General features: G+C 36.9%; 1 protein-coding gene across 38 annotated transcripts in view; it reads left to right on the forward strand.

The window, feature by feature from the left end:
* Window positions 1-25,074, forward strand: part of CLASP2 (cytoplasmic linker associated protein 2) — a 155,205-nt gene that overhangs the window by 66,664 nt on the left and 63,467 nt on the right. For all 38 annotated transcript variants that reach the window (XM_027675745.1, XM_027675728.1, XM_027675727.1 and 35 more), the window contains 5 exons: window positions 13,490-13,569; window positions 18,717-18,809; window positions 19,454-19,599; window positions 21,147-21,282; window positions 24,487-24,557. In XM_027675745.1, the coding sequence (XP_027531546.1) occupies window positions 13,490-13,569; window positions 18,717-18,809; window positions 19,454-19,599; window positions 21,147-21,282; window positions 24,487-24,557 (526 nt within the window). The remainder of the gene's footprint in view (window positions 1-13,489; window positions 13,570-18,716; window positions 18,810-19,453; window positions 19,600-21,146; window positions 21,283-24,486; window positions 24,558-25,074) is intronic.

Below are 25,074 nucleotides of genomic sequence, written 5' to 3' on the forward strand. Positions count from 1 at the left end.
GTTCTGGTTATCTTAGGACTTTAGGATATTTGACTACAAACAAACCTTGGTGCTCTTTCATAACCACTTTCTGTAGGATCTACTTTTCAGGTGCCTAAAGGACACCTGAGATTTTTCTCCATTCTCAAAATTGCCATCTCTGTAGAGTAAATGTATAGTTCGGGAAGTTGTCCGTACTTGCTGATTTATTAAGGCTCTGCCATATCCTCCAGTCCCAAATCCTTCTGCTCACCACTGCATTCCAAGTCTATAGTGAGTGGGTGTGTAATTTCTCACCTTTCTCTCATGAGCACTGGTTGGGTATTTCAAGCTTTCAGTGCTCACCTCGTGCTTTTGCCACCTGGTGGTCCTGCTTGTCAGTTCTCTCCGACTCTTTCATATATCCATGAATCCATATTCAGAAGTTGCAGTTCATCCTCGGAGGAAGAAGTAGCAGCAGCTCCGTGAACTGTGTTGATTTTTCTTTCCTTTTCACAAAAATCTCCCAAGTCATGTCAGTGACCAGCAGTTGAATCAAGTCCTTCACTTTTCTTCAGACTTCTGCAACCAGGCAGAATTTAGCAGAGGTAGGAATTGTGCTGAGCATAGGCTGAGATTATTGCAAGTTCCATTCATTCAAACTGCCTTTTACATTCCAAAGATTCTTTTCCTAGGATGTTGATTTACAAAAATGTCTTTTCCTATCAGCTATAGGTGACAATAGACAAAGTAACAGCTTTTTTCTGTCTCCTAAAGGGAGTGGAGGCTATCTTGTCTTGAGGCTGAGCAAATTAAACCCCTTAGCCATGCTGTTTGCTTTCTTGCCTGCCAACACCTGCTGAACTACACCTCAGACGCATGTGTGCTTGGCTTTTCATTATATACTCCATGGAGATGTTTCTTACTGAAGAAATGGATAATTCCACCACCGCCCAGATACTCTTTTGAAGTGGAAGGACCCATCCAATATGCAAAATAAGAATTTTTTATTGTGTTGGGCACTTCTTGTTTAATGTAGGAAATGCACTTTGGTGACATGGGAAGTCCAAAGTCATTGTCCAGGAAGGCAGGTAAAACAGGTATGTGCATGAGCACTAGCAATGTCCACCTTGGGCTGGAACTCTCTCTTGTGCTGGGAATAACACTGCAAGACATTTTCCTGTTGACAGTGGGGATAGGAGAGTTTGTAGAACTGACTGGTGTGATCAAGCCTGTGGAACACAGCTTGCCAGAGAAGTATCAGAGCAGGCAGCTGTGGTGGTTTACTGCCCTGCAAGTAAGGAGTCCCACAGGCTGTTTCTCCTCTGACTTTACTGCTTGGAGGTGTTCAGACACTGGCCTTCTTGCTAGTGATGAATGAGAAGTAATAAGTCTTCCACTTAATGGACAATGCTTTGTTTGGCATATTTCTTATTCCATGATCAATACACTTCCCCAAGTTAGTCCTTTGCCAGGAAGCACACAGCAGATCTACTTACTTCTGACACACTTGCTTTCAACTCTTCATTCAAGTGGCAGAGCCTCTGGAAATACACACTCTGTGTGTTCTGCCCTTGCAAAAATGGATGCTCCTGGGCTTTTTCTTAGCAGTATGGCAAGCAGCTTTTCGATTGTAAGGGGGATACCGTAATTCATAGTAGGAAAGGACTTCAGTATGTCAGCCAAATGAGCGCTATTCCTATCCCTGTGCTGTTCGAGATCTCTTATAGGTCTTTGGCAAGTTCTCTTGGAAATGTGAGATCCCTGTTCCAAGTCTTCTAGGGAATTGCTTGCTTTCATACTATTCGGAAGCTTTATGTAATCTAGACATTAATAGAAAACCTCAGTCTGTGCCTCAAGAGAAAGTCTGGCCTCCTCTCTTTTCCCAAAATGTAGTTTTAAGTCATCAGTTTTTAAAATGGATTAAATGTAGGAATGGTGATAGTTCAACAGAGCCATGTGGCATTTGGAAGAAATGCTTGCTGATGAAACCCAACCCTGACAGAAGTTTGTATTAACTTTCTGTTGTGTGTTTTATGACAACTTCTCTAGGACTGGAATGTTATTCTTAGTGTTGTAATTTTAAACAAGGTGAACTTTATACTTTTTGCAGTTGTTTTCAGTAGGAAGACACTGCATGATGTATTTCAATCTATGGTTCATTGGCTTTTTTAAATCTCTAGTGTATTGGTGGGCTGGCATTATTATACATTGCTTCCTGTTTCACACTAATAACATTGTTGTGCTTTTTGAAACAACCTGTGTTGCTGTAGGATGAATCATCCAGAAACAAACCAGCAAAGGGGGTGATGTTCGTTTAAATTTCAGAATTACTGTAACTGCTGTTTAAAAAGATAATTTTGGAGTAAGAATGTTGTTGATTCCAAGTGTGAAGTATATGAAGTGAAACCCAAAGGACATACATTTTTATTGGTTTTATTTTTAAAAAAAGTGTGCATGCAAAAAGCTTTTTTTATTCCCCAACATAAAAATTGTGATGTTTCCACCTTCTCTTAAACTGTTCAAAAGATCTGATCCTCAATGAAAACTGCAGCTGTGCCAGTTTGAGGTTTAATGCTGGCATTATTTGAAAGGACTTTGTTTTAGAATGGTCTTAATTCTTAAAGTTAGGGGGAAAAGTCCCTTTAAAGCTTGATGATTGCCGAAAGGACATTAAAAATATCTCCTTTTAGGTAGAAATCAAGTAACTGGAAAACTTTGGTGAACCAGGTGAACAGTCTTGGCAAAAGAAGGCTGTGAAAACTATAGTAACACCATCCTATTCCAACTTTAGGAAATTTAAGTTAGGTTTGTGTATCTGTCTACAGTGTGTTTTATCATTATCATGATGCTTTTTTTTTCCTTCTCAATAATAGCCATACAGCTCTTTGTTGAGGAGCATTAAAGTGGTACTTCTTTGCTTTTCTTTTAGTTCTTTTTCCTAGTAGAAGACATTTTGAAGCATTTAGAGGCTTTAGTAGGAAACAATTTAATTGGAAAGGCTCTGCATAAAACAAATGTGATACTGAAAAATAGATAGGTGAAATCTTAGCCAGTTGAAGTTAACCTCATTAAAACTACATACGGTAGTTAAGAAACATTTGTGTTAAAAGAGCTTCAATAATTATGGAACTGTAAATACAAATTGTTAATGAATAGACTTGAAACAAGATAGACTCATGCTCTCTGTATCGATTGTCTCCAGACTCAAGAAGAGGGTTCTGTCTTTACTAAATAAAGGCTTTGTAGTAATCAATGCCCACGGGGGTTTTATAACTTATAAGTTCAGGGGTCTTTCCTCTGTTATTTGTTTAACCCTCATTAAGTGATTTCCAAAGTGCTGTATTTGTCATATGAAATAAACTAGGATTTTTTTTTTTACCATACTGGTCCTCTGTGTGTCATAAATCTACTTTGTAGTGATATTGGTCAGCAAAGCATCCCTGACATTCTGTGGCACTTGGTTTCCTTTATTGGTTTCCAGATTGTTGAGAAATTGGAGGATTTTTCTTCAAAATCCCAGCTGAAATTAGTCTTTTTGTCTTTCTGAGCAGCCTTTGAGATTAGCCTTGGGTATCAGTCTGAATCAGAGGATTTGCTACAGAATGCCTATTTGCTTACTTTCTGCCACAGTGAATGTCAATTAGCTTCCATCCCAAGAGATCCTTGCCCCTGGAATTGCTGGTTGCAATCCTGTAGTCACGAACTACAGCTATTTTAACCTAATCTGGAGTTCGGGGAAGTAGGAGGACTTCCAGCTTTCCGGGTTCTCTGAGAGTTGTTGGATTCTGTTGTTGTTAATGGCAGTCCAGGTTAGGGTTCTCTTGCACATGGTTGGTGGTCTGTTCCCGTTGTCTGTAATAAATACTGTGCCATCACTGGGGTTTCCATTCCCGTGGCAGATACTTTCCGTTGCAAGGGTATTGAAAAATTCACCTTAATGAGGAATCTGAATGCAGATAAACATGATAAATTATAAATAGATATATGAATACACACCTATACATACACCTGCAGAAAATATGTGTCCATAATACTGTTCATTAGTCTTTGTTTTCTATGTGTCACCCAGGTTCATACTACTGTATTTTGCACTTAATTTCTAGAGGTTTCAATTAGATTGTAGGATTCATCGTGCTGGTATAAGCATGATACTGTATCAGATGGTCTTCTCTCAAAAGCCTCATAGTCTGGAAGTCGCCTTATAAATGGCTCAAATAGGGAGAGAGTAACAGTGGAGCACAAATGAAGAGATCTGGAGATAAGGGCACCCCAGAGTGTGCAAACTGCTTTTGACATCTCTACCCTGTGTTCTGGTCCCAGACATCTTACTGGCAATCGTGGTCATACCAGACAGTGATGAGAATAAGGAAGACAACCCACCCCTTGTTTAGTTGCTGACACCGAGTACTGATTTTTTTTGAAGCGGTAAGAAGGGGAAGCAATTTGTTTATATTTTCATGCGGGTGAATCTAGAAGGAAAAAGAGGAAGGAGTGAGTGGGAAGATGGACTGAAATCAGGTGACCCTGCCACTTTGAGTCCTTATGGACTGTGATTGTGTTGAAGAGTAAGCAAAGACAACCATTCCAAAACATTCCTGTATTGTTGCTTTGCAAAGTAGCAGGTGTGATTCCTCTTTATAGGGTGATGTGTCCATGTGTGGGAGAAGTGTCTGTAAAAAACCTGTTTCATTTCTTTAGATTATTGTGTATGCTCTCAGAGAGAGAAGCAGGGAATGCAAGTTATTTTTGTAGTGTAAGTATTTGCACCTATGGCGCAAATATTTTTTTCCAACAAATAAATTTAAAATATAAGAGAAAAACAATACATTAAAATCAAGTCACTGACATTCTGTCTTGTCCTAGTGGACTTTTAGAAGTAAAAGATAAAGATGTGTTTTCTTGTAAAAATTGTAATTGTGTAGTTTGCATTGACAGGTTATGTGAATTCTAATTGTTCTTAATACAGTATCTATTTAAATTGTTTCAGAAAAGAATGCACAAATGAGAAGTGACACCAGTAAAATGAAAATTCTGTTTTACTGCAACTATTACACCACAGCTCCTCCAAAAAATTGTGGTATCCCAAACCATTCTGTTTTGGCAACACAAATTACAGGTCATACAAATGAATTGTGTTCCTAGTTGTTCTCAGTAATTTCTGTAATATAAAATAATTAGTACCATTTTCCCTGTTCAGGTGTAAAACTAGGAACAAATTAAAATGTAAATAGGTAATTAGAAAGCTGTATTAAAAACTGAAAACAAGACTAATGCTATCATGTTCATAAAATTAGTATAACTTCAAAACTCACCTGTTGAAACTGGACGAACAAGCCAGAGTCTCAAATGTAGGTTATTTTAATTATTTATGAAAAATGAGTGCCAATAGAGAAAAGAAGTGCATGAGTGCCTTGAAAGATTACCACGTGAGCGTGGACATTGTGCATGAGTTGAAAGATGAATGTATGAGCTTCCAGCTGAGTAGAAACCAACAATAATCAATTTGAGATAAGCCTAAAAGGAGTCAGGCGTCTGTATTCTTGCTTCTTGTGGAATTGCTTTTTTTCCTCGACATCCAAGGTTAGGTCTTACCTAATGTATGCTGTCCAGACCTTGTACTAAGTAAAACACTATTTTTTTTTCTGTTGTATAATTGTCTTATTTTTCTATGTGCTTGATAAATGCTTATTAATTGAATTGATCTCCACAGCATGCCTGTGAAGGTGTAGTATTAATAATCTTTTATACTTATGAAACTGCGTACATCAGAATCGAGGCTAAAGTTGTTGAAACTGTGCATTCAGTATTAAGAATCAGCTTCAGATATTATGGACTAAGTTTCTCGGGGCATGTAATGCTCAATGGATGATTCCAGAGGTATGTTCATGCTCAAGAACAGCTTCAGATTTTAAGGTGTGCATGCTAGTGCAGTCATCCTCAGTCCACATAAGAATTCCTTTGTGCTTCCTTTTAGTACAGGAGTCCTGTATTTGCTTCTGACTAAGATGTCACACCTCATGAGTTGAGATGTGCTATCCTAATAGTTGAACACCTTGCACCACCTTCTTCCTTGTAGGCACAGCTCACTCCTAATTTCTGCTTGTCCCTCCTGCTCCTGTTCGTTCCTGTGTTGAGTAATTGTATGGAGAGATCTGTTTAGCATCTCAGTCCTCAGAGACAGCCCATTTACTTGTGTGGAAACTTCTGATCACGTGCAGTGTCTCTGGCATGTAGGAGGAATGTTTCAATGAAACAGGCACAGTACAGGTGGGATCTCTGGGGAAGTTCTCTAACCTCGTCTGTCAAGTTTCTGACATAGGCAGAGAAAGTAACGAATACAAGGTATTGCCAAGGTATTTGAAGATATTTTGCTGTTTTGTTCAGTTTGTGCAGCTGTTCCAGCTTGAATGACTTTCTGGGTGCCTCAGGAACAATGACTTTTGGCATTGGAGGAGCTGAGATGGACAAGTCAGTTCAGATTGAGTGTCAGTCACTGGGGATAAACATGACAGAATTCATCTGTTGGTTTCCTTAAAGTGGGCTTTCTAACAAATGCTTTTCTACTCTGCTCAAAGTCTCTTGGTTATAACTTGAATTTTAGGCTAAGTTATTAAATCATGAACTGCAGTGACCTATGAGACTAGTATGTGTTCCTTTTGCTCTTTCTATCCCTCTCCTCTCTCCCCTATGTAAAGGTAATAACTACCATCAGATATATGTATTGAGCAGCTCAATAAGGAAACCTCCCCCTGACGTTTTATTTGTGAGGTTTGTCTGGTAGACAAGGTGTATGCTTGCAAAAGCACTGGGAATATGGACAAGTTTATAATAACGGAGAGGTTTTGGAGAATGGGAAGTTACTTGTGTGCAGATGCAGTTGTTGTTTTCTCAGAAAATGGATACAAGGCAGCTGGATGAAAACTTTTATCTCAAGTAGAATCACTGCAGCTTTTCATGGTTTGGTCTTCTCCAAAATTTTACTGTCAGAACTGTGGCAATTATCAGCATGATCTGTTTCTTAACTTGTATAGCAAAGCCAGTAAGTGATGCTAACAGTTACACCAGAACAATTATTCATTGTCTGCTACAATTTATGGTGTCAGTAGAACTCAGTACTAGTTATTAAACTAACGTAATTTTATCTAAATCTAATTATGTCCATCCTATAGGATTTACCAGTGTAACTATCTAAAAGTAAGTGCCTTGTTTAAAAAAAATCTTGTCTAATGTTGATCAGAGTGTTTTTTACTGGAGCAACTGCTACATCTTTGTAGCTCTCAAATGTTTTCCTATATTAAGCAGGAAAGCTGAAGGCATTTATACTAGATGACTCAGTCATCTGATGAAATTACACCTTTATGCTTCATACAGATATTTGAGACTGAGGAATATGCTTGTTTTATGGAAGGTTTTTATTCAATTTTTCATTTAAAGTCCACAGATCAAACATGGAAATAAGAATATTTAGAACATTAGGATCTGTTAATATATCAAGGTGTGTATGTACAGTATAGCAAATTGCTTTAGATAACTCAATTATTTAAAACATGAAGGGAATTTTCAAAAATTCTCAGTCTTCAGCCTCTTCCCCAGACATTTGGTTCCTTTTTTACAGAAGCAGATTTATGAAAAGTGCATATGAAAAGTGTTATTCTAGACTACTTTAGTAATCTTAGGATGTCTGGAAAGATAGATTCCTTACTGAGCTAGTGAGATTCAAGTCTGTCTATACACGAGAGCTTTTATCAGAGTCATTGTCTTAAAATTCACCCTTGCCATCTCAGAGAAGTTTACTCCCCTGGTTCCCAACAGATGCCATTATAAAAGTAAGCTCTCAATTTTATCATGTAATAACAAGCCTGACCCAAGAATAAATGAGTGGATTTTTGCAAAGACTATCTGAGAGCTACAGAAGATTCAGGAAACATCTCATTTTTTTCTGCTATTCTAACAAACAGAATGTATATTCAGTGAAAATTAAATACGACCTTTGCATCATCTGCCCACTAGGACTGGGAACAGAATGTGGCTATTATTGTGAGTACCACGCTGAAGAAACAATTACGTTTTGTGTCTTTATCATTGGTAGGGTTGTTGTCATCTCTTATTTGTAGCTTGTGTGTGTACATTTGCATTTTTGTTTGGTTGGTTTTGTTTGGTGTTAGCAGTCTCTTTAGATCCACACCTTGTGTTTAGTGGTAAAGGTTGTCCATTCCACCAGGTGGCCTTTGCAGTTGTCCTTCCTTGACTTCAGTCTGGTATTGCTCTACTCCCCTCAGCCTATACTTAGACTTTCAGCAGTTGTACTTTTTAAGCTGCCTGGACTAATTTCCTTCCTTGTCTCCACTAACTCATTTGTATCTCGAGTCAGCCTTTGGATTGTGCTGTCATGGTGTTTGTATGGCCCCACAGTGAAGCAGACTAGGGAACTTGCTCAGTGAAACTATTCATTTTGGCCAGTTTATTTTATTCTCAGTTTAGCCCCTCCCTGTTGTGACTTACTGTTCAGCTGTACTAGAGAATGAGAGAGGTCAGTAGGAGTGAGTGGGAGTTGCTAGTTAACCTATTATATTAAAAGCTGAGTAAGTACTTGAGCTTATCCTGTCCGTTTATCCCACGCAGAGCTGAAGCTGCTGTCCGTTCCTAATTTACAGCTGATTGTTTATTAACCTACAAAGCCAAAAGGGTAACAGTAGTTTTCTTTTTTCTTTGAAACCAGAATCAGCTGCATCTTTTGCTTCAGTCTCTGATAGACAAGAAATTAAGCTTTTGAATTAGCTGAGACAACAGTTTAGCTTTTTGTTGTCTTTCAGGAAAAAAAATTGTAATCCCTATCATTTTACTCTAGATGTGTTGCTCAGTAAGATACTATTATGCAGTTAGAGATTTCAGAGGGATAAAAAACATCTGAGAAAGAGTATCCTTTTCAAAGTTTACTAATGTTAAATTTGTGATGCATATTGTATCAGAAAATAGTCAAAAAATTTTTAGGTAAGCATTTTGAGAAAAGCATTGGAACAAAAAATGAAAGGAAGTTTTAGAGTTTTTGTTACTCCTAGGTTTCTGTACCGGTTTTGAAATTCCCTTTTTCCGCAGGGATATTTTTTGGTTTGAAATTTTTGTCGAAAGCCCATAGAAGTAGAAAAAAATTGAATTGGACTAGTAAAGACATACTACCAAATACAAATTGAGCAATTTTTTTGTATTTTTAGGCCAGCGCTTGAGTACTTTATTAAACAGTTAGGCGTGCTTTAATTAAACAGTTCTTCATTTCAAAACAAAAATACCAGTCCAGTATCACTCTCAACATCTTTCTTCTCCCATATGGTGTTGTCTGATTGTTTTGTCATCCAGGAGGTACAGTGTTGTAAATACCAGTGGGGAGAGCATCAAGGCAGTAGAGCAAGTGGGCATTCCAAAGTTGTTGTGATATGTTGGAAGGATTTCAGATGTTTCAGTCTGAAGAGGGGAAGATCTCAACCACAGGAATTAACTCCTGGGTGAAAAAAAATTATTTTGCAAAAGTCTGGGTAATTCCTTTGCTTGCATACTGGTGCATGCATTCCTTTGCATGCTTTCTGGTGTTGAGTTATTCTTAGTGCTGAACTCAGCCTTATGACTGGAATAAACTTTGTTCAAAAAAAAAAAAAGGACTCCCAGTGCCTTGCAAAATGTTAGAAATCCTTAAATTTAACTCATGAAAATGTCATCTCTCTTACCTCTCTACCCTCAGGAAGTGAGGGGTTTATTTTCTTTGCCTCCATTTCCAGACTCATTGAACTTAAGTTCAAAAACAAAACAAACACAAGACATGCACATACACACAAAAAAAAAAAAAGAAAAAAGGAGAAATCTAACAAAACCAAACCTCCCCACAACTCCGCTAATGAAACTCAGAGGGGCTTCAGCTGCTGGATTTCTTCCATATCAAGTCTGTCTGTTTCATTTGGTAGGTTCTTACCAACTTCCTGAAGTAGAACTCAGGCTTGTGGGTCTCTCTATGAGTCCATCTAACTAGAGGGCTTGAAGGATAAGAATAAGTAAAGGTTATGAGTGAAGACTAACAAACACTGTAGAGAAATGTCTTGTGTGTATTTTAGTTCCTCTCCTTTAAAGAATTTTTTTTCTATGTCTCAGGTGAGGGAAACACAGTTAGATTCAATGGGCTAAGTCCAAAGACCAGAGTAATGTAATTACCGAGTTGATGAGGCTCTGGATTTTAGCTATGTGCTGAGCACTTAAAGATGTTAAAAATGCAGTGGGGTTAAAGCCCCTTAGAACTGTTTATAGTATTCTTGCCATTAGGAATGCAGTGGCTGAACTTGTCCGTATTTGGTCAAAGGATTATGTGTTCTGTGGGGAGCATTGAACGTGCACTATTGAGACGAAGCATTAATGCTAGAGAGAGATCTAAGAAATTTATAATCACGAGCTTGGTCTGAGAAGGTAAGCAACAACAGCAACAAAACAGCTTATTAAAATATGTGTGTTCTGTCAGATGCATCTTTTTTGAGTCTGGAGGCAGTACTGCTAAAATGAGAATTTTCTAAAGCTCTGCTGTTGCTTTTGTGGAGGAGAGTCAAGCCTTACAAAAACATGAGAGGTTCTTTGAAGACATCTGCATGTGTGTGACTATTATGTTTCTTGTTAGCACAGTAAAATACTTTCTCCTGAACTGGGAAACAGAGGGTGGAGTTCTGTCATTTTTTTGATTAGTCTCTACAGAAACAGTGACTTGGTAAGCAGAATTGCTAAACATACCTCCAGGAGATCGGGAAGGGAAGGAAGAGATTGAACAGTATTTTTCCTTCTCAGGCAGTGTAGAGATTGAACAGTATTTTTCCTCCTCGGGCAGTGTAGACTTCTGACTTGTATACAACATGAAGAGAAGACAGGTACATCATGCTTACTTTTGGTATGCATATGTGATCGTGCAGCTGAGGAGAAAGATTAGTGAAATAGAAATGAAATGTAGTTTTACAGGTAACTTTAAAAAAGTGTACCTGACCAAAAATCCCACATAACCTTTTTTTATTACCAGGCAAAGAGGTAATAAAACAATTTTCTGAAAGTATTAATTTCAAAGAAAAGTGGTTTGTGGAAGTGAACTAGTTGTTGAAACTAAGGAAGTGTTGTGTGTCTTGAGTATGTCAAATGGATTTTAAATAGTAGTCTGTCCCTTGTCCTTCTCTTTTTAAAGTAAAAAATTGTTATTCTTCACATAAAGGATTTTCTCTTATTCCTCAGGCTACATTACTGGATGATTGTTTAGGTGCTAGATATATTTGTCAGGTAGCCCATGCTATTTTCTAATTTTAAAAAGGATACTTTAAGGCAGACTAAAGACATCTACTTATTTAGCAAAGGCAACTTCATCCTCTTATTCTTTTCTTTATAGAATACAGGAGCGCACTATGAATACTTGAAATCCAGACATTTTTTCCTGTATTTTTTATGTTCATGGCCTATATGTGTCAGTTTGTAACATTTTATTTCTGTAGTTTATTCCCTTGCTAAAAAATTGGTAAGTAAAGTATGGGAATGCAAAGTAGTTTTTTTTGCTGCTGTAACAGAGGAATTTGTGTATTTATGTAACTGAATAATAATACAGGACTTTTATAAGCTTACTTTTCCATTTCTTTATCGCTGAGTATGTATTGCATGTTGACTGTGATTGTTTTGGTTCTGTGAGACTTTCTTGGAAGCCAGAGTATTTGGGGAGGGACAAATGAGGTTGTGAACCGAGCATCTAAGTAGCTGCTTGTACCACCTAGTTTAGCATGGTGCCCTTGGGCCAAATTGCTTCTTTTCAAGGTTTCCACAAAATTCTGCTCTGACTGGGGCATCCTCCCTTTGAGGAGCTGTACAAGGTTGTGTGGCAGAAGGGTCTGTTCTGGTGGTAAACAGGATCTTTCTCTCTTAGGTTTTTTTTTTAGCTGATCAGATACTTACGAACTTTATGGAAGGACTTGTTTCCTCTGCTCTGTGGAAGGAGGAGAAGAAATAGGTGGTTATAACTTCTTCTTTCCCTTCTGGCTGCCATTGGCAATTATGACAGATGGTGTTGGAGATACACATGTAGAAGTGTGTTATGTACAGCATCTCTTTACAGCATCCTTGAGTTAAGACAGTCAAAACCTGTTATATGTTCCTATATCATACTGCGGGTACCATATCCAAATTCTATGACCCACAAACGCATGTGGGAGTTCTTGTTCTTCATAGGGTATTGAGATCAGTTTGTCATCAAATTTGTAGTAGTAGCGGACCCTCGTGTTAGCAAACTACACAGGTATACAAACACAGCAGACACAATTTCCTGCACTATAATTAGGAGATCAGGGACTGTTAACCATGAAATATTTGAGTGCAGCCACTGAGAATGTGGATTTTTTTCAAAAATTCCTACCTTTTTGTTCTAGTTGACCACTCAGCTTCCCAACTGCTTTTTCCATATGGATTGTATTTGTTCTGTAGTTAGTAAAATATGTGTCTTCTCTTCCTGATGCCTTCATTTCAGCTGTGCTCTGCCAGCTAGGGAGGACATTCTGCCATCTATCCTGTGGGCCTCAGTCTGAAAGACACTTGTTCCTGAGTATCCATACACTGCAAGAGATTGTTTTTCCTCTCAAGAAGGAAGAACTGTTCAGCTGGACTGATTATCTCCATGTAGTTAACCTGTTTTGTCATATTATCTTCCTGATGCAATTATTGAAGATCCTTAAGGATTCTGCGAGGCTTCACCTTGTGCTTGGAGTTCTAGGCTTGTAGTGCAGCCTGGACTTGTTGACCTTGTTCTTTGATTTGATAGCAAACTTGAATGCATTTCTTTAAAAAAGGGGCTTTTTTTGGTGACTGGAGTTTTTGCAAGAAAGTAAAATCCAGACACTGTTTTCAAATTGTTTTCTTTTTTAGAGTTGTCTCAGTTTCTACCCATGATTTTAATTAATTTTACAACCATATGTGTGAAACCAGCAGGTTACCAGTTAGTATTCTTCTTGGATCCTTTTACTGAGAGTTTGGGCATCTTTGCCTGTTATGTGAGAACAGTTCCATCATGAGTGGTCTGAGAAGGCGGCTGCCAATCAGGGAAGTTCGGACCTTGCTCCAACACAAATTTTTTTCACTGTGTCTTTGCTTTCATTGTTGAAGTTCTTGTAGCTTTGAGAAATGTACCTCACGCCTCTTAGCTCCTTGTGAGAATACTGGGAAACACAAGGCTACTACAGGATTGATAAACAAAACATGTTTCCAATTAAACACAAAAATAAAAGTGATGAAGCCATTAAATTTGTATATTTAGAAATCGCTTGGAATTAAAAAAAAGTTTGATTTTTTTTTTCTTATGGTGAGATCAGAGTTCAAAGTCTTGCAGTTCTACACGTGATGTGTAATTCTGCACAAGAATTCAGGATTTTTGTAAGTTATGTTTAATGTGTGAAAGTAGGTATGCTGAAAGATGCTTATGTCAGTTTTAAAAACTTGATGGAGCTTACATACTGTTTAACAGTATTTTACATTTATTTAGGTTCCTCTAAAGAAGGAGGAGCTGGAGCTGTGGATGAGGATGATTTTATTAAGGCATTTACAGATGTTCCTACTGTACAGGTAAGATGCTGTGTATATTCGTGTTTGTTTTCAGAAATATACTATTTGCAATATCTGTTAGCCCGCTTTTGAAACTTCGGTAATTTTACGTGTCATTACTTTTACTTCTTCCTGAATTTACAGTCTCCATGGAAAGGCCTTTACTTTTTCCAGTTTGTTACTGAAAAACCCCACCTTTTCTTTACTTTTCTACGAATCATTATCACATTGTATAAAATCCATTATTGTTTTTCTTAATCTTTTCAAGGGAACTACAGAAAATAATTGTATGTTTTAATGAGAAAAAGATTTCCATAACATTTGGAAATTTTAGGGCTGCAATTTCAAGGGATAATCTAGTAATAATAATAGAGGCAACTAATTTATAAAGCAAGAGTTGTATTTTCAAATGTGCCTGAATTGTAATGATGTGTGTCTGGCATACATGTCCTCATTCTAGCAATATTTTAAAACATGAAATCCTAGTGCCTTATTTTCATACTAATGAACTTGTTGGATTCCAAGTTCTTAATTGAAAGATCACATTTTAATGTCTATTCTTTAAGTGTGGGAATTGCACATATTTGGTACTTTCACACAGTTGAGTCATTTAACATACGTGTAGTTTCCTAGACCTATTTTGAATAAGTTTTCCTTGAGCAGCTAAGGTGTGGAAGGCAACCAAAAATTAAGTAAGCCATAGTTCCCAAACTGCAGAAGGATTTTGTAAGACTCTCTTTTCTTGATATGCACTTTTGTTCTATTTTTATATCCCAAGATGATAGCATAGTTATTTGTTAGATCTCCTTCTGCAGGCAGAAATACTGTCTGCTTTCATGAGGGAACACTCAATCTCCATGATCCCTGTCACATAAAGGAAATCTTTGTCTTACAGTATAAGAGCTTTATGTTTCTTTGACTCTTCAGACTGTGTTAAGAATTCTTTGGAGGACAAAAACATGGAGTTCTTAATATTATTTATCCCCATTATGTTGAACAGAACCATATTCAACAGTACAGAGACTGTGATGCTTGTAGTTCAGTGCCTTAGTATTTGCAGTCCCAAGCAGAGTTCTTTAATCACTCAGGCTGGTTAATAACATTGCAAGAACAAAAGTGGGGTGATCAACACATGTGATTTTCTGTCTGACTGCTGGATGGCCTGGGAAGGTAGGTCATTCCCTAAACTGCAAGAGATAAAGGAGAAAGACACATTTGTCTTTACTAATCTACCCTTAGTTGAATAGGTGGCAGGGGAGAAATGTGTAACTGACTCCAAAATAACATATTTTTTTCGTGGTTGAGAATGCAAGGAAAAAGAAGTGACTTTTTTTTTTTAGTGTCCTTAGGAGTAATGATTTCGTACTGTCCAACTTCATGCTTCTGGTTGTGGACAATCTCTGATATTTCAAAAAAGAAATACAGGTTCCACATTCTGAGACCATGTTAATTATGAAAGAAATTTCCATATTAGACCTGTAAAGAAAGAATGTTTATGCCCTGTAATTTGCCAAGCTATTCTAAAAGCAAAGGAAACTTGTTAGACAGCATGGAAACAGGGAGTTGTTTGTATGTTACTAGGTCCATTCCTGTGTACCTTCTGTTTTCATTACATTTATGGTTCTCAGTAGTGTGTTCATTGAAAGAAAGGAAACTATGTTATGGAAAACCAGATCCAACTCTGGATTAAGTGCATCTAGATTAATCAAGTAAATAGAGATTACTTACAGCGTGTGTATGTTTTAAGTAATTCTTAAAAGCCAGTGGTAGATCTGACTTTCCAGTAAGCTGTTCCTATGGCTGCTCATCTTTTTTTAGGAATATCGTATTGTTTACTCATACCTAGTTTTTAATCCCCGTATTGAAAATACTTTCCACCTGTATAGTTATTACTCTTACTTGTGTCTAAGCTTTTAATTTGTCTGTCTTTGATGTTGCACTTAGCCTCAGTGATGCGTGTATGTTGCCCTCTCATGGATAGCAGCAGTTACAGCAAAAATGGGTGATTTTCAGATGTAGTCTGGTGGATCTGTGTTCCTGAAAGAGAAGTACTGTGATGACAGCATTGTGCCTTGTATTTAAGATTACAGCTATAATGTTTTTACAACTCTGTTTGTCGTTGCTGAAACTGAAGAAAATTCTGTGTTCAAATTATTAGGAGTAACTCACATGAAGAGCTAAAATGTTTTATAGAAGTCTGATGTGGGAACTTAGGAACAAAACATGCATTATGTCATTGCCTGAGCACATAATTTCATCTTGGCCTTCTGAAAGCATAATTAATGAAGGTCAGGGATGAAAGAAATTACTAAAATATTGCCTTTTATTCCTATGAAATTAAAATAGGTATGGACAACCTTGACAAATTGGGATTTTTCAGTGGAATTACGGTTGTCATTTCATGACATGATAAAATTATACCATTTATTAAATTCCTCATTATTATGCCAGTTTCAATATGCCTAGGTCCAGTACTTTTTGTGCCAGGTAATTATAGAAAAAATTAAATTCTTTGCCTAGGAATGCCAATAGGATGGGTATAAACCCATTGTATATGTTGCTTCTGTGTTTGTCCATTGCCTAGCACGTTTTAATCTTGCAGCCGTTACTATAAAACATGGTCTCTGATGACACACAGGCTGACAGCAAAAAAGTCCTATTTTCAGGGTTTGCTCACTGAAACTGTTTGCAAAAGGTGTTTGTACCGTGACCGGGACTTCAGACTAAGTTTTGAGTGTGCATTAAACAGACTTTAGTTAGATGACACCAAAAGGCGTAGTCCTGCTTCCCTTCTTGTTACGCTTCATTTCTTTATGAGAAGTTGACAGAAATGCTGAGTTGCCAGAGAAATTTTTGCCTTTCCACTTGTAGGGATAAGCTTTTTGTATGTTAAAGTTCTGAACTGAGAAGGAGAATGTCCAGGTAGGTGATGGTAAAGAGAGATCCTGAGGAGGTTGAATCATGTCACGAATTCTGATGGCATTAAATGTCAGTGTAATATGAAGTTGCATCTTGAGTTAACCAGTGACTAGTTCATTATACTTTTAAAGAAAAATAAAAATTTTCTTTCATAATGAAAATTTAATTTGATAAAAATGCTTACTGACACACATATAATACTAATTTTTAAGAGTATGGTACTTACAGAATTAGTGCTAAAGTAAACTAGGGTTGTGTAACGACTACTAATAGGCTGCCAGTATACACAAATATATTAAATGCTGACACAAAACTCATATTCGATTTTGTCAGCAGTGGAGTAGAAAGTCTTGTTACACTTGGACCCACAGTTGTCATTAAGTCATTTGCTCATTTTAAATAAGTTATGCATCAGATGTTTAATGACTTCCAATCAAGAAGAAAACAGTAATCATAAGAAATAGCTTTCTGGTTTTTATGGGTGCAGTCACTAGAAATAGCTTTCTAGTTTTTGTGTAGAACTGCAGAGCTGCTGCTACAGTGTACCTTGGAAAAGCTCACACAGCTGTGTAGTAGTAAGAATTTCAGTTTTGATGGTAAAGCATGTTCAGAAATTGTTTTCTGTGTGATAGTGAAGGTGGCCTGGGTGTACTAATTGGTCTGCTTCTGAAGGGATTTCTATTCTGTTTATCCTATAAACCCAATATGCAGGTGGTTTAGAGTATGGATGTCTTTCATCTCCTCCATGTTCTGGCATGGAATACAGAGGTCTCCATAACCATTGGAAATGCATTGGAAAAAAGTAGATTCCAATAGAGTCAAGGTCCCTTATCTTCTCTAAGTTAACATCATTGGATATGCCCAGGAAACTGGAGAACTAGATTGTGTTTGGAATAACTCTTGTAGTAATTTGAAGTTGCCTGGGAAAATAATATGTTTTATAGAAAATAATTATTTAGCTTAACTGTAGAGCAGAAGAAAGACATTCCCTCTTTTTTACTGTAAATAAAAGATCCATATGTACATGCAGAAAACTGTCTGTTCAAAAGACTAGTGTCAAAGCTCTTCAGCAATTCATGCAAAGCCAGTTGTCCTAACCACTGACCCTTGTTTCTTCTATGCGCTCTTGCACGTGCAAAACTTGTGTCTTGTATTAAACAAATGGTGAGGGACCATCAGGCCTTATTATTTAGGTGCTGTGTAGGTTATCATGCTGTGCTCCAGGTTTCATTGTAGAAAGGTATGAGTTTCCTTGAAGTCCTCACCTATATGTGCCTGCCCCATGTGAATGTCTTGAATGTGTCTCAGGTGGCCCCAGATGCTTGTGTATGGGCAACTGAGTTTTGCACAGTAAATTTTAAATGTATGTAAAAAACCTTTCCATCCAAAGAATTGGCAATGTTTAGCTGAGAGTATGTGTTTTGAAAAAAGCTCTGGCCAGATTAAGTTTCGGGTTTATAATCTGCATCACATCCTCTTAAACCTGTTCTCAAACTAGGAGGAAAAAAAACAAACCTTTAGATTTGACATATGCAGAAAAAAGCATCCTGTGACTTAGGTCCAGGAGAATAGAAGGGAAGTCATTTTATTTGACAATAATATATTTACATGACAAGGTTATTATTTTTCCTTCTCTTCTTTAGAAATCTGCTCTTGTACAGTTACCAGTAGTGCATTAATTCATGTTTAACCAAATAGTGACTGTTGCATGATTAGATTGTTCAGGCTTCAATTTTGATAGTCTTACTGTGTAGCAAGAACTCTGACTAGAGGTGGCTCCTTATATTTATTTACTGACTGTATAAATAGATTAATAGATTATAATCTATAATCATAAAGAAGCTGTGGAAGCCTTAAATTTATTTTTTCAGACAAATTTTTATTTTCTGTTGACTCACGGCCCATTAGGTCCTCAGAGAGCCATGCACTCTAGTAATGGAGAAGAGAGCCCCTGCTCCAAAAGAGTTGCATTGGGTTAAAATGTTGGTTGTTTCACAATGGTGAAAGGTAAAATCTTGAGGAAAATGTTATTTTTTCAGCTTTTCTTTTAATGATATTCAGTACTCAGTGATATCTTTACAGATTTGTCTTAAAATGCCTATTTATACCTCTTACACAGTTCTCAGGAACTTTTGGGAGAAGATTTTCAGAATTAGAATTGTATTTTCAGTCTTCTCAAGCTATTTTCCTTCATCTGGTTACCTGGAATATTAATATGCATTTTCTGATTTTTTTTCTTAATACTTCAGATCTATTCTAGTCGAGAACTTGAAGAAACTTTGAACAAAATCAGGGAAATTCTCTCAGATGACAAACATGATTGGGATCAACGAACTAATGCGGTAAACTTTTTATCTGGTTTCCAGTTTGTGTAGGTGTATTTCATAAGGCACAAGCAGCCAGATATTTTAGTGGTTTTGTCTTGAAGTAATTGCACTCCAGATAATTGATGAAATTTTCATTCTTAAACCTTGAATTTCTGTATGCTGAGTTAAGTTTGAGCAAGTATTTTTAAAAAGCCAAAATATATTTTTGCTGATATTTAAGTGGAAGCTTTTCTGAAAGCCATCATATATATTTTAGTTTGACATTTATGCAAAATTACATATTCTACAAGCTAACTGCTAGCATTAGTACCTCTTATGTATGGCTATGATAAGTTTCACTTGCAGGATTAAAATGTTTGTGTGTATCCAGCATTTGTATTTTTTTTACCAGGTTTATGGCATCTTAGTGTTTAGAAACAGGTATGTGAACAGAATTATGTCTTTCTGTATTTGAAGACTGGGTTCTGAGATTTTATTAGCTCTAGAATTTAAGTAATATAAATTTTTTACGGTTATTTTAATTACAGCCATATATTTCAAAATTGTGCTTTAAAGACATGCCTGCATACATTTTTGCATAGTGAAGCTATTCCTTTTTTTTTTTTTATTTTGAAATGCATATTGCTAGTGTCCTAAACTAAATGCCTTAATCTTTTTAGCTGAAGAAAGTTCGATCATTGCTTGTTGCTGGAGCTGCACAGTATGATGGGTTTTTCCAGCATTTACGGTTGTTGGATGGTGCTTTCAAGCTGTCAGCCAAGGATCTCAGATCCCAGGTGGTTAGGGAAGCGTGCATTACTGTAGCGTAAGTATGGTTCATGTGCATTTGTGTGCCCTGCTGGATGTTAGTGGGAATTTGACTTAGAGATACTTTATCAGTGTTGCGGGAAAGATTATCTCGGACTGCTGTACACTGTGACTGATGAAGAGTCAAGTCAGCATCTGAAGCCTTAGAGAAAAATAAATGGTTAAAGGAATTTGTTCTCGTAGGTGATACATGTCGTTGATAATCCTGTAGCAGATTCTGTGTGAATAACAAGTCACTCAGTGGTTACACTGAGTAGTTGATGCAAGTTAGTAGACGTTGCTGTGACTAATATTGGGGGCCAGTCTTAGGATCTCTTATGCATGAGTGATTGGCACAAAACTTTAATGGGACTGCTTAAAATAATAAAGTGAACTGGCCTGTAGTGGTTTGAACATCATACATTTTGGTGAGGTAATATCTTTCATAGAATGGTTTGGGTTGGAATGAACCTTAAAGATCATCTAGTTCCAACCCTTCTTTGCGGGCAGGGACACCTCACACTATAAAGGGTTATTCAAAGCCCCATCCAGCCTGGCCTTGGACACTTCCAGGGTTGGCGCATCCACAACATCTCTGGGCAAGAGAGATGTCCATGATAATTTTAGAAGCCATGGCTAAACTGAAATGGGATCTTCACCCTTAGCATATTGCAGACTCCATTAAATTCAAGGGCGGAGAGGAAAGACAGAGTAGTCTTTCCCACTTCCATATTTTTTTTTCCTCTCTGGAAAGACATGAATATAACGACTGATTTTCAGTCGCCATCTGAAACAAATACACCTCAGAGTCTACCATGGCTATTCTGATCTCCTGATTGAACAGACCAAGAGGAAATGTTGGAACATACAACTATTCTTGCCAGGGAAATTGAGGCTTCCTAACATGCAGTCAGGAGTAGTGTAAAAGTACTGTGTAAATGTTCTCATCCAGGCCTAAGAGCCTGGAATTTTTCTTGATCCCTAAAACTTAGATATATTTGATGTGTCATTTGCTGCCAGCTGCAAATTCTTTTATTATAATCTCTCTGCATGAAAAAAGTATTTGTTGTCACCCATGGACAGTTGAATTACTTTGATGTATGTGTTTGTATATTTGTTAAAATTAAGAACCTAACCTTTAATATACAAGGAAGTAAAATTTTATGGTTGGCTAATTGTGATGAATGCAGTAGTTTTGCCTGCATTCAAAAGGCAAAAGAAACTAAACCAGTAATTTATGTAAAATTTTAGATTTATATGTCTCTAAGTGTGTTAAAAACAGAAATACAATGATATTTTATGGGGATGTGAGAATTTAGGCTTTCAAATTTTGGTATTTTTTTCATTATGAAATCAAGTTACTAATGTTTGGCTTCTTAATGTGTCTGCTAAGTAACAAAAATGTTCCACAAATCCTGCATTTCTAGTGAGGCAAGGACTTGGAAATCATGAAATTGAGAAATTCTTTGTTGAAAGATAAATTTTTAAAATCCACTGTGAACTTTGTTATTTTAAGACTAAGAAATTAATTTCTTTTAACAAGTTGTGTTCCTTTTCCTGAAATAGCCACCTGTCAACTGTTCTGGGAAACAAGTTTGATCATGGCGCTGAAGCTATTGTGCCTACTCTTTTTAATCTGGTTCCCAACAGCGCCAAAGTGATGGCAACTTCTGGGTGCGCAGCCATCAGATTCATTATTCGGGTAGGTGTACCTCTCTCACTTTGCTGGCTACAAATCGTCACATTATCTCTTGGCAGAGATAATAACAATTCTGGTAATAACAACAACAGCCTTGTAAATCATTCTTCAGCAGAGAAGTAACATTTCTCACAGGCAGACAAATATTATTTATCGATGAAACGGAGGAATAGGTATGAAAAGCAAGTCTGTTTTCATGTTTGTTTTCTTTTTTCGGTAACGTGTTAATTGTAAAAAGGCAGGTGTGTTTCAAAGGGTAACTGCTTTTAACCGATGTTTTAGAGAAGACAAAGTTAAGCTAGTAGTTAAGAAGGTAGTGAGATAAAAAAAGAGATCTGAACAACAAAATAAAGCTGTTTCTTTCTACACGCACACCCCTCAAAAAAAAAATCTGAAACCATGAAGTTAAGTGTTGAAGAGGCCAGACATAGGTGGATCAATTCAGAAAGCACAAGTTCGTGAAAAAAAATCCAATAGAGATTTTAGTCCTTGGGTTTAAGAACTTTCTAAGCTGAGTCCTTAAAGCTATAGCATATAGAAGAGAGGAGTGCTGTATACTAGCTTGTTTTTATTGTATGTTCCTTAAGCATCTTCTGCTGACTGGTGTTTGAGGCAAGATAGTTAGATTTTTGCGACTTGTATTGATATTTTTGTGTTTCAGATGAAAGTGGGAGGTTGCCTGTAATTTCTACATTAAAAGTTGTGGTGTTCTTAATGCTAGGCACTTAGTGCTATTCACTATGATCTCATTGGTGGTTTTATTTTTGTAAGTTGTTGGAAACCTAAGTGGTTTCATCACTCACCCCTTTAATTGCCATCCTCAGTGTGTTTTGGAATCTGTACTTATTCTGTCTGTCTATGCCTTTAAGAATGTGCTTTGAGACTTCTGCATGCATGATCTTTGTATCAGCACTTGGGGTTAGATAAAATCCCTCAGCATTTTTTCCACAGACTCTTACACTGCACTGTGAGGTGACACAGAGTTGAGAGTTAAGGAAAAAATACACCTTACACAGGATCATTAAAGTTATAAGAGAACAATACCGTTTGCAGCAGTCTAGACGAGCTCAGGCATGTAAGAAACTAACTCTGTCTTGTTCATAGGAGCACCAGAAAAGCAGCATGAAATAAAAATTCACCAATTATATTAAATTAGCTTTATTGGTTCAGTTCAGTTGAAGACAAGCTTGCACATCAGCTATAGTGGCCCTGATTTTGTTTAAATTTCTGTCCTTCTTAGCTGTAGTTTAACATACTGTCTTAGAAGCATAAAAGCAAGAAAATCCGCTCCATAGTGTTTAAATACCCAACCAGTAAATGGCTTATGCGAGGTGTTGGCAGAAAATGCATGTTTTAGTGGAAAAAGAAATAAATATCAGAGTCAAACAGAAGTGCAGCCCCACACACCCTTGGACTTTTATCCTTTGGACTAAATGAGTGTTGATCTCAGGGTGTGTGTGATCAGTTGAATATTTAGAGCACAGGCTATTGCTTGGAGTCAGTGTTTTGTTCAAAAACTACTACCAGAATCCAGGGACAGCCAGTTCAGTTTCTGGTGCTTTAGTGTGTAACTGCAATGAGAGTGAGTCTACATAAAAAGAGAGAGGCTGTATTATACTGGTAATCTTGAAGAGCTTCATCTCATCTTTGTGCCTTTATTGGGTTTCATATTTCTTCTCCAGGTAGTTCTTAGTGTAGTCTGATTTCTCTTTCTTAGTAAATCAGGAAACCAATTAAAAAAAAAAAAAAGTGTGGGGGGTTGGGGAAGGAATCATGGAGAGATGGCATGATGGCAGAAAATCTTTTCCAGAAGGAGGTGGGATTCATGTTAGTCAACGGAGCTGCAAGGTAGTTTGGGAGGAAGCATGTATCATTACAGCCTCACAGAAGTAACAGATGAAATGTGCGTTCTTAAAGCTGAATGAGAAAGCAAGCCTGAGGTTTGATTCCTTTGCAAAACACTTTCTAGAAATTACAATGCCAGTAGCTCCAAAGACTTGAAACGTACAGGTTTCTTCAGCTGTAAAAACATTTTATTTTTATCCCTGATATTGCCTCCTGTCCCTTTCTGGCAATAATATGCGAACTATGCAAAATGCAAACAAACTCCCTAAAATTGTGTTTAAAAGTGTATCAGTATGAACAAATGCAACTGTTAGGGTGTTCCACATTTTTGATTAATTCCTTCCTAATTCTAAAGTTGGCAGTATTCTGTGAGCTGATCATTATCTCTCTGCTTTTTTGGTGATTTGTGTGTTTATATCCTGCAGCTATAACCTAAGGACAAAATATGATACATGAAATAGTACTTTTTAAGCTGTTGTTTGTTTTAATTAGCCTACGGTTTCACACTGTATTGGGGAGTATTTTAAAAATTACAGTAGGTATTTAGTAAAGGACTCAAGAAATTAACTGAAAATAGATTTGTTGAACCACATTACTCTTACTTGGAATTAAAATATTAATACTTTATGCCTACGATTAGTTAGGATAAGCTGAAGTAAGGCTGCTTTAATTCTGAATTCAAGTATTTCACTTGGATTTAATGTAGTTTATCTTACCTACCTTAAGTGGTACTTCAGCGGTTTTCTTTTCTCATCAGAATGTTAGGTGTTTCCATATAGGTTATATACATAAGCTTGCTTATGTTATGTGTCAATGCTTTTATTACTTTATTGACGTATTTTGCATTAAAGGGAATTTGGTCTTTGTAGCACTAAATATATTGATCCCTAAAAGAATGCCCATAGTTTCAGGTTCATTGATTTACTTTTTGCTCCATGTCGTGGATAGAGCCTTCCTAAATCTTCGTTCGCGAAGCCTAGCCATGATGATGATGATTTTACTCCATAACTGATTTTTAAGACTGCTATTACTAGTTTGGCAAAACTAGAATAACACCAACTTCCAACTCCTTTGAGACAGCTACATTTGAACCTTCATGTATTACTTCTGACAGCAAAATATTGCATATCGTGATGTGGTTGTTGATGGCATTGGAGGTGACTTTTGCTTGACCTTTTGGAAAAAATTAGCTTTAATCAATTGACGTGCTAGCAGCAGTCTGTTATTTAATAGTATTCTATGATTTAGTTTTGATAAGCATTTTATTATGTTGTTAATTCTCTTTTACTTAATTAGTACAGTACAAATTCAGAATTTAGGAATGCTTTTGTCATTAATTGCTTTGTCCTTTTTTCTTGTTAGCATACTCATGTGCCACGACTCATACCTTTAATAACAAGCAACTGTACCTCAAAATCAGTTGCAGTTAGAAGGTGAGTACCTTATAAATAAAAAGCAACAACTTTAATAATTTTCTAAAATATGGTTATCATATGTTGAAAATGAACAGGTTAGAAGATTTATGGCCATTAACGGTGGATAACACAAAAGTGCTATCCAGAAAACTACCACATTAATTTCAGCCACTTGCCTCCACTTGCGGTGGCTTTACTGAGGAACATTAGACTGTAGGTGGCTTTGGTACTGTGAGCATCAGTGAAGGCAGTGTTTCCACGCTGCTTTCATTCCTTTGGAAAGACAACAAAACACTAGATTGGTTGCGATAGTGAAAAGCCTTTCAGGGTTTCTTGCCCTGCCTTGCTGGTGTCCAAAGGATTTGAGCAGAATAAAAATAAAATCTGTCCCTGCAGAACAGGTCAAAGATGGTACATAACCAGAAAAAGTCACAGTTCCAGGTAACTGAGTACTACCTGTTTGAAAACTTATGTACACCTCCCTAATCTGTGTCAGTTTGATTTTTTTCATCATGATGTAGCTTTAGACATAGTT

This window comes from Neopelma chrysocephalum, unplaced genomic scaffold (genome assembly GCF_003984885.1).
Source record: "Neopelma chrysocephalum unplaced genomic scaffold, ASM398488v2 Primary Assembly neopelma1_26, whole genome shotgun sequence".
Classification (NCBI taxonomy): domain Eukaryota; kingdom Metazoa; phylum Chordata; class Aves; order Passeriformes; family Pipridae; genus Neopelma; species Neopelma chrysocephalum.